Source organism: Juglans regia, chromosome 11 (genome assembly GCF_001411555.2).
Source record: "Juglans regia cultivar Chandler chromosome 11, Walnut 2.0, whole genome shotgun sequence".
Classification (NCBI taxonomy): domain Eukaryota; kingdom Viridiplantae; phylum Streptophyta; class Magnoliopsida; order Fagales; family Juglandaceae; genus Juglans; species Juglans regia.
This window is the reverse complement of record NC_049911.1, coordinates 13,657,067-13,667,575: the sequence shown is the minus strand read 5'-3', so window position 1 is coordinate 13,667,575 and position 10,509 is coordinate 13,657,067. Positions and strand designations below refer to the sequence as shown.

General features: G+C 36.1%; 1 protein-coding gene and 1 non-coding gene across 2 annotated transcripts; both read left to right on the top strand.

Annotated features, from left to right (window-relative positions):
* The first annotated feature begins 379 nt into the window (after positions 1-379).
* Positions 380-539, top strand: LOC118343881. Its single transcript, XR_004797669.1, has one exon. It is a non-coding gene; the product is annotated as a small nucleolar RNA snoR138 (small nucleolar RNA).
* A 3,801-nt stretch (positions 540-4,340) lies between these two features.
* Positions 4,341-7,667, top strand: LOC118349828 (inositol phosphorylceramide glucuronosyltransferase 1-like). Its single transcript, XM_035695437.1, has 6 exons — positions 4,341-4,469; positions 4,871-5,008; positions 5,109-5,246; positions 5,417-5,699; positions 5,815-5,938; positions 7,288-7,667. The coding sequence occupies exons 1-6, from the start codon at positions 4,356-4,358 to the stop codon at positions 7,427-7,429; spliced, it is 939 nt and encodes a 312-aa protein (XP_035551330.1). The 5' UTR covers positions 4,341-4,355; the 3' UTR covers positions 7,430-7,667.
* Positions 7,668-10,509: the final 2,842 nt, after the last annotated feature.

Genomic DNA, 10,509 nt, shown 5'->3' with positions numbered 1-10,509 from the left:
GGGAATGCCTTTATTTCAGGCAAATTAGCTACTACTTAATGTTTTCACTACGCTATGGTGATGGTGCTATTTCCTTGTGCTTTTGCTCTCAATATATCAAGTACTTCAAGACTTAGTATTCACTTAATTTAATTGCATCAGCTGCAAGTTAATTTCATAATGCAAACATCTCTATCATGCTTAGTGCTGGTGACAAATGCCACCTCGAGCCTAGGCACAAAGCACCAAGAACAAGCGTGCACCTGATTGAAGAATAGAACATTTTTGAAGATGTATAATAACAAAAAATCCATAAATTACAATAAAACAAGGTTTATAATTTAGTTGGTATGCAGCATGAAAATCAAGTAACCAACTAATACATAAAATTTAAACATAGTTTGCCTCTAGAATAACCAGACGTCGAAAAAAGGAAACTTGAAATATGACGCCATTTGGTTCAGACAGGGGCATACAGCAAGTAAACCGAAGCAGTTTGAGGGAAAGGGACGCTTTTATGTTGCTCTTCATGTTCCTTTCCTAGATAGCTTTGGATATTTTAAATTTTCCCTTTTTATTTGCTGAAAAAAATTAAAACATAGCATTTTATGTATAGTTCTCTTTTTCTTTGCTGAATATACACATTGATGATATTTGATAGTTATAATCAAATTAGAGTACATGGTTGAATTACATTATACCCAAAAGGCCATGACCAAGAAAGTTCAAGAATTATAAGTATTGACTTTTATGCTAATATGAGCAATCAAATATCAACCTGTCTAGAAAACCCACTTGGACTATTATTGGTCAAAGCATACACATTACATATGACAGCATTTGGCGACATGGTCCATTAATGATTTTCAATATAAACTGAATACTTGGAATATTTGTTTACATCCTTTTCTGAGTCTTGAACAAATACTTTATAATTTTTTAAAAATTACTAAAGCACACTTCTCTATCCTTTAAGCTTGCACAAAAAGAGTGCTAATGCGCGCGCTTCACTTTTGGTAAGCAAAGTGGTTTGGCCTAGGTGCTTTGCGCTTAAGCTTTTACCAATACTATCATGCTAAGATGTACCTTTTGATTATGGACATATAGATTTTATATTATCTAAACCCCACTGTGCAGGGACCTTGCCAAAGTATGGATCTTTTTAATTTAGATAACACTATGCTCATATTTATACCAGAAGTTTAAAGGTCTATCTTCTCCTCAATACCCCACCCTCCACATGCATCTCCTTTTACTTCAATTGACATGATGTAGTGCTTTCAACTTGGTTGAGTATGGGAGCTATCTGCAATATTTTTACCTGTGGGCTTTATGCATACAGAAAAATCTACTGTTGTGCTAGTTTTTACGTTCTTTCAAAGAGGATAGGTCTTTTTTATAGTCTACCAGGATTTTTATAGCGTGCTTGCAAATTTTGGATATTGCATGTCCCCGGCGGTTTGTAATTCAAGAGAGTGACTATTCAATTTGAAGGGGTGTAAATATATAGAAACCTAAATTATCTTATCCCTAGTTAAAACCATGAAAAGATTGCTATCTGTTGGAACAAATTACTGGATCAATGTCTATTGGATAATGTAACACCCTGTTCCATAGGATAGAGATGTTATTAACATTCATAACATAAAGCCCGGTAAAGAGATTCATATCCTGAATTACCTCGTTTATTGAAAACTGAAATGATCATAATTGTTTCAAAACTGAACGTGAAGTGGAAAGACATAAACTCATCCTACGAATGACATAAAAGGATTATAGTTCTTGTGTAAAAAACACTTATTTCTTCCTTAAGTCTTTATGCTAGATCTACTCCTGGCCATCCAGCTCTGCGTCATCATAATCACCATTTGTAAAAATTAGACATGAAAGAAAACAGGAAGACAAACAAAAATGAGTCGAATACTCAGTAAATAGCACATCATACTACAAAATATAATCTGGCCTAGCATTGATTAAAGTTTTGAAGACTCTTAACAACATACATATAGCATCACAGATTCCCAATCATACACGTAATATAACTTTCTGAAAAACTTCACATATATGCATATATCGTCACATATTCACATAGCATATATATATTCATCATTAACATGAGCGGAAGCATACATAAACATGGCAATCATGTAATGTGAATGCATAATAACTTGTTTTTCTTGTCATAACATGGAGTGAAACACGTTTGGGTCCGTATTTCTCTTAACTTGTATAGCATGGAGTGAAACACGCTTGGGTCCGTATTTCACTTAACTTGTATAACATGGAGTGAAACACGCTTGGATCCGTGTTCCATTTAACTGAATAACATGGAGTGAAACACGCTTGGGTCCGTGTTCTACTTAATGGAGTAAGATGGAGTTAAACACGCTTGAGTCCGTGCTTCACTTAACTAAATAACATGGAGTGAAATACGCTTGAGTCCGTGTTTCACTTTACTTGTGGTTAACCACGCTTGAGTCTGTGGCACCGTAACATTTCTTATCTTTCATAATGCATGAGAATTTATTAGGCTTCATGAACATTTCTAACATGGCATATTCTTGTATATGGCATAGCATAGCATGGCATATTCTTGTACATAGCATAACATGGCATAGCATAACATGGCATAGCATAACATGGCATAGCATAACATGGCATTTTCTTATACATGGCATAGCATAACATGACATGACATAACATGCTCTGAACATTTTATGACATTCCATGGCATACATGATCTAAGTACTTTATGAACATGGCATACATGATCTAAGTACTTTATGAACATGGCATACATAATCTATGTATTACATGGACATGGTTTGCATAATCTGACTAGTCCATTACACGGCATACTTGACTTGAATTACTATATGAACATCTCATGGTTTTCATATGATTTTAGTAACATTCAATCAATCGAACATAGGAAGAAGGCCTAAGGCCAATTGGGAAAACAGTCCACTTAGAATTTTAAAGAGGCATTCGGCTGAATAGGCCTAAGGCCCAAGGGCCCATTCTAGATTAAAGGAAGAAGCTTCCTCTGGAAAGCACAAGGCTAACACAGAGTGCTCGTGAATGTGGGAGGGAGTCGTGCGAAATCTTACCGAGAGAGGGGCTGAGTGCGACGGCGGCTTTGGGTGGCTAGACGTGACGTCGGTGCAACTAGGAGGTTCCTATGGTGGTGCGACACCAAGAGAGGGAGGGAGAGAGAGAAAGAGAGAGTTTAGAGAGAGAACTATCAAACCGAAAAACACTAGAGACAGGAAATGGTGGCCGACGGCGATGTGCTTACCGGAAGGGAGTGGGTGCGACAGGGCTAGGTTCGCCGGCAATTTCTGGCACCGTGGTTGGTGCTCCGATGTCCTAGGGTGGTCGGCGGTGGCTGGGCAGAAAATAAGGCTTATGCGAAAGTGTTCTTCCTCCAGGTATTTCAGTGTGTTTAAAAAAAAACAGAGGATTTTTGTGGGGTTTATAGAAAATGGGGAGGTGAGCGGCGTGAGTCCTCAGTAGATATGCTAGGGTTTGAAGTTGGCTACACTTGGAAAATTATTCCTATGAGGATACGGATTTTGAGAGGATTTTGAAGAGTCGAGTTGTGGTTTCAAACTAGGAAACTAATCTAATATGGAAACTAACGGATAACTATACAAAGGTTTTGATAGGGAAGGAAATAACTAATTTACCGTTAGCATATTTCCTAAGATGCTAACAAAAGTAAAATAATAAAAGAAATAATACTAGTTTTAAGCCCTAAATTTGAACCCGTATGTTACAGATAACCTAAGGATGTTATTTATATTGAGTACTCATTTCTTAAAAACAAAAACTATGTTTTCTGCTGCTCTATAATGGGATATTGGAAAATTTTACAGCGGTTGGATTTTATTTTACTGGATTGTGAGATCTCTAGCTGATTGCTGTTTCATTTTGCAGAGGCAGAGGACATGTGGCCCCCTTTTGGTTTTTTTATTAGTGATTGTGGTTTTTTATATACAGTGAAGGCTTAAATAGCTCCAATAGGATTTAAAGAATTAGATAGGTGAGAATATCACTAGCTCTATGCGCCAGAATCTGCTTTAGCTGTGGGGGGTTTTGGTGGATTAATGTAGTCCAAATAAATAATAAGTTTATTTGACGAGATGGCAAACATGTTAACATTCCTATATGAGTGTTCTAGGACTTGTAAAGAACAGTTTTCATCTCCTAGGGGTGTTGCGCATATGCACTTATCGTTCTATTGATGCCTTTTTATGTGAAAAGCGTTATAACTTTGTTGATTGATGGAGTGTTGACTAAGTTTTCTTTGTATGTACTTTTGTTATGTATACAGTTTTCCTATATAAGTTGTCTAATCTTTTATTCAATTGTATATGCAGTGGATGGTAAATGAGAGTGAACTCTGCGTTATTCACTATACACTTGGCCCCCTTAAGCCTTGGGACTGGTGGACATCTTGGCTGTTGAAACCTGTTGATGTCTGGCAGGTATCAGCTTCAGATTCTTTTACCAAATTATTTAAATTTTCTGATTTTCTATTTTAATTTATCAGTTCTCTATCCATCTTTACAAGTAACTGTTGTCTGCTTGTTTCTAAAAATTTTTAGGGAGTTTTTGTCTTTTTTCTTGAGAGAGGAATGGGAGTTTTTTTTTTTTTTGTCTAGTTACGAGGGATATATCTGCGCCTCTGAATTGGCATGCTATTCTACATGATGCGGGTGGGTGGTATAGGAAGAAGAGAAAGTGCACCTGCTAAGTATTTATTATTCAAGATGGTTTGTTATTAAGTTGTAATTACTGTCTTATCTAGTGGCAGAGGATTACATTAATATTCTGCGAGTTCTAATATGTTCTTTATTTATTATTATTTTGTTTGCTTATGTTGCAGAATGTTAGGGAACAGCTTGAGGAATCCCTTCCTGGAACTGGAGGGGGCGGAAATCCTAATGATGACCTTCTTGTCAAATTTCTTTTTCTACTACCGCCTTTGGCTTTACTCTTTTGTTATTATCAGTCTTTTCTTCAGGTCAGCGCTTACCTGTTTTATCATCACCATTATCTTTTATCAAGCATACAACGAAATGATTATTGTTTTCTGCATCTAATGTTATGTTATGTTTATACAGACACGGGAGTACTTTGGTTCATTTTGTAGAAGTTCATTGTGCAATAGCATCAGACATATGTACTACAAAATTAGATATGGTGGATCACTTAGTTATAGTGGTGTTTCTACATCATCGACCATCAGTTCCAACCATCAGGTTAGTTTCTTCCCCTTCTAACGAGTTGGATCTGCAAGATTGCTTTCATATCTAAGCTTCTCTTTTTTATATAAAATGAAGTTATACTCTTGAACTTCTTGCGGTTAGTTGTGCAATTGCTCCATCTATATTTTGTCTTTGTTGATATTTTCTGTTGTGATCTTAAACAGTTCTCTAATGGTGCGAACACCAAGGTGCCTATTTATTTGGGTGGAATATCTGTCTGTGTCTGTTTTGTGGCGGCTGCGGTGTCGCTTGCACTTGCTCTAGCAATTGTGCCTCATCAAGTGATGCCATGGACTGGTTTGCTCTTGATGTATGAATGGACATTTACATTGTTCATTCTTCTATTTGGAGGTTATCTATATTTGGTTTCCATATGGGGGAAGACAAAAGCTGCGGTGGGATCCTTCTCCTCTGATCCTGAATCTCTTGATTATGATTCTGGAAAAGGTTTGTTGGCTTGAAGTAGCTATGTATATCTAATTTACATGGTTATGTATGACTTGTGCCCATTAGTTCCTTGTTTGTACTATTATGGAAATTCATTGATGGTTGTGTGTTGCAGGTCATCACCGGCAAGGATTGCCCTGTGATGTTGCGACGTGGCATTATGGGTTAGTGATGGCCTTTTTGGCTGTTGCGGGCCCATCTTTACCGTGTCTTTTTGGGATCACTGCTCTTTTTGCTAGGTAATTTGGTTGATCGTAGTGCTGATTATTGTCATCATTAATGTCTTGCTTTCCTTTTTTCCCTCTTCCATGAAAATAATGAGAAACAAAATCATGCAACCATAATTTTAATGGTATTCATAACTCAAGAAAAAAATGTAAAAAGAATCATTGAATTTGCTTGGTGGGATTCACCTGGACCTGGTCTGCCCGGCCTGTTTGGAAACGGGCGGGCAACCCGCCCATTACATGGGCCCAGTGGGCAGATCTGTACTTTTAAACACGTATAGTGCGTAGGTAGCGGGTAGAATGCCTGCCTGCCCACTTATGTGTATATATTTAAAAAGACCCTAAACTTATTATCTTTCGGCTGCTCACTTCTTCTCTTTTCTCATTTATTCTTCTCTTTTGAGTTGGTTTGGACCTGTGCAATAGAAGCTTGTTAATCGTGCCAATGTGAAAGAGTTTATATTAATGTCGAAGAATCAAACATGACGAGGGTGGTGAGATTTGCTGGGTGGTAGAGGTTACAAGTAAAGACATGGTTATTAGTGGGGCAAATGGGTAACTGTCCCTAGATATGGTCATATGCATTGAGTTGAGATATTTTGCTTCTACTGTAGAGACAAATGGCTCACTTAGACTTCCATATTCATAATACCTTTCATTAAATTTAGAATTTTGTGTCCATGAAGCTAATTATCTTTCTTGCACCTTTCATTCTTTCAAGAACTACTTTTTATTTAATACTTCTGTGCCATTACTTAACGAAGAAATATTTAATTCACTTTTACCGAAGGATACATAAAAAATCATTGGATGCTCATGCATTTGTTCTAACTTCATGTAGAGCTCATCTCCTTGGCAAAAAGGAGTGCTTAGCTTACTAACCCAAGTTATTTATTTATTTTTTCTTTTTCTTTTGTTGAATTTTTTTCCTCTCCTTTCAAGTAAATAATAGGGAGGCTGTTAGGTGACTTGTTAACCCGCTATTTCAACGAGGCATTGCTTCTTATATATAATTTGTGTACTCATGCCTTTATGTAAATGTAGAAGCCAATCACATTCCTTTTTTCTTTTTCTTTTATTTTTTTTATTTTTTTTTATTTTTTTATTTTTATGTGTAAACCTCTTTGCTCCCCTCTCTGCTCCTATTTATCTCTATCATTAATTCTTCCAAATATGTTGTTATTCTCCTTGATCACAAAGCAAGTTAATGATTCTGTACATAATTTTTTTCTCTATATGATTGTCTGAAAATATTAGTGGCAGACTTGTGTTCTTCTGTTTAATTTGTTCTTGCTCGGCATTCCATCAGTCAAGCCCCACAGAAAATTAAAAGAGTAATCAAGAAAGAGTTTTTTAAACAGGTTAGCTTTGATGGGTGTGGGAGGATTGGTTTTGGCATCTTTCATGACTTACTCTTCAGAGCATCTTGCAATTAGAGCTTTCTTGAAAGGCTTGGAAGACAGAGGCAATACACGAAGTAGGAGCTTATGTTTCTTATGTTGATCAGTGACACTTTCAAAAGATGTAAACTATTGCCAATGTCCGTCACTTCTAATTGTAATTTATTTGGCATATGGTGGCCCTATGCTTGATTTGTAAAATTGTAGCGAAATTTTTCAATTTAGAAATGTATTTTTCCCTGAGGTTTTTTTAGTATTCTTTTTGAAATTGATCAAAGTTTTAAATGTTTGTTACACAACTAAATTTTTTCAATCAATGAAGATGGAGGTGTATTATAATTTCCAATATTATTGTTAGAGCGGTGCTACGTTACTGCTTGAAGGTGCCCGTTCATTGTGTCGTCTAGTGTAAATTATATTATTATTATTTTTTTTTTTGGCTTTTTATTTTAAACATTTTTTAAACATGTTTAAATATTTTAAAAAAATTAAATGCATGAAGGTTCTAAATGAGGGGGTTAATTTGAGGAGGTATAGAAGCATTATTCTTATTGTTACGATGTACTGAAATATGTCAAGTTCTTTTTCGGCAGGATGACTTTGCCGCTTCAGTTTGCAATCATGCTATCTTGCATGATCTTGTTTTTTGGGTGCTTAAGATTCACATTCTAAACCTGTCGAGAATGGTAACAGGATTTCCAGGATTTGATCGTACCAAGCTTTAGATGGAGCCAAGTTTCAAGCCTAAATTCAAAGGAAATCTATGCAACTGAAGGGTATCTAAAGATATAAATTTTTTTTAGACTAACGTGCATAAATGAATTCATTTATTACAATCAATGCAAAAAATGTTTTTCTTAGAAGGTAGTAATTCGACATCCTATTTTCTTTTCAAACCCAATTATCTCCATATTTTTCCGTGGTTTGAAATCTATGGTGTAAGTGAGTTCTATTATAGAACTTCTATATAGGTTTGATGGTAGAAGTAAGACTACTCAACCAAGCTAAATTTTATTCCGATGCTCAGATAATTAGGTTTTCGAAGTGGTTATCGATCTAGGTTTGACTAGGCTGATAATTGGGTACTGGGATTTATTTTTAAAAAAATTAATTTTAGCTACAAAACGCTGTTTTTTGGTGCTTAACGTTAACCTAGATGATTAGATTTCTCTCAGACTGCGATAGATCTCTCTCATCGAAACCCTAGTTTCTCTACAATCTTCTGTCGCCGTTTCTCTCTCTCTAGACGTTTCGAACATCACCTTCGACGGACACCGTCACTAGCCTTTTCTTAAATTCCTCTCTCTCCAGTTTATCTCTCGTCGGTTTCTAGAAAACTCCCAATAACCTAATAACATACTCAATCGGGTTTTTATTTTATTTTATTTTTTATTTTTTTGTCAATGTAAAAGTATAAAACTATAACAGCTTGTATAGATAATTTGGAATGGATAATTCTTTGCAACAAAGCTTTGGAAAGACATGCCCATTTGCAATAAATCAATTGAGGACGTTTGGATGCTAGTGATGTTTTTCGGATTTCCAAAAATTCTAAAATTCCCTTGTTCGGATGCATGTAATTAAAGAAATTCAGACGCCTACATAATTATCTTGGATTTGCAACACAAACCATTTGACCTAATAACCTGTCAAATCCATTCCGCCTCATCCTTCACAAGTTGAGACAAGCCCATCTCCCAAGCATAAGATGGCTATACCCGATTCTTTTCTTCCTTTTTCCATTATAAAGTTTTTTTTTTTTTAAAAAAACTTTTATTAAAGTAAGGGTTGAGCTATACCGTTATCATTTCAAGATGATATGAGTTTAGGATCTGTTGCTACCTTCTAGTGGTAGAACATAGGCCTGTGCATAAAAGGCTTTGGCCCGCACCGTCCGTAACACCCGATCCGTCCAACCCGAATAAATATAGGTTCATCAGGTCAAAGTTTAATAACGGATTTAGAGATGTCGAAACCTTCGAAACTGTTGAAACCAAAAACCTCTGTGAATCTCCTCCCCACTGCAAAACCCTACCCACTGTCGCCTTCTTCATCTTCTCTCCATTTCATTTCAGTCCATTAGTCTTCACACCGAGCACCACCAACGCCTTGCCACTGGTAATCTCTCTCTCTCTCTCTCTCTCTAGACTAAGTCTGTTAGTCCGTCAGTCTCTATGAATTTATTTTTGCTATATTTCTTGATGATATTTGTCATTTGGGAGTGTTGCTATTTTTCTTTTGGGCCGATTGCATGCACAAAAATGGGGGAAAATCATCTACCTTTACAAAATAAAAAATTAAGGAAAAAAAAGAAAAAGAAATGGGTCTGGAAGAATTACCTCTCCCTTATGCTCTGGGTTGCTGGGATTTGACGAATAGCACATCACACTTTTCTAAACCAAGGCCAACGTGAACCATAGCACTTCACTTTCTTGCATTTCTTGGCAGTTGTCTCCTCCAGGGCTTGCTCTTGTCGGTTTGATCTAAAGATCTAGGTGAGATTTGAGATATTTATCTCTTCTTCTTCTTCATGTTTCTCAGTGTCTTGTCCCAGTCTTCATGTTTCTGTGCATGACTTGGGCCTCTAGTTAAGTCTGATGTAGCAGGTAGGTAAGATAAATAAATATATATATATATATAAAAGAAGTAAAGTAAATTAATATTTTAATTTGTTTTTAAAAAGACCCGACCCTACCCGTTAAATGCGGGTCGGGTCGAATCGGTTTGGCACGTAAATAGTGTCGGGTCGGGTAGGGTCAGCTCGGGCCCAGAACCCGCAACTGTTCATCGGGTTGTAGCCCTAGTAGAACATGCTTATCTCAAATAGGGACTGATTTATTACATTCTTTAACTCGCTCCTAGATCTGTTAATTATACCACTAATATCACATTGACTTTTTTACTTCACCCTACATACTTTTTCAATATGAAGATGTGTAATTATTTGCATACTTCCCCACATCTTACAATTTTTCTTTGTATACCCAGCCGGCAAAGAGTTGTCGTCTATAAACCTAATTTTTTCATAACTTCTCTCGTTTTCGGTTTATTTAGTTTTTCTTTCTATAACTATACTTCCATATTGTTTTCTTTATCTCATTATGATATTTATTTTTCTCATTGTTGATTTTCTTTGTGGTTTGTTATTTATTTACTCAGATGGAAGAAAATACATTGAGTTGT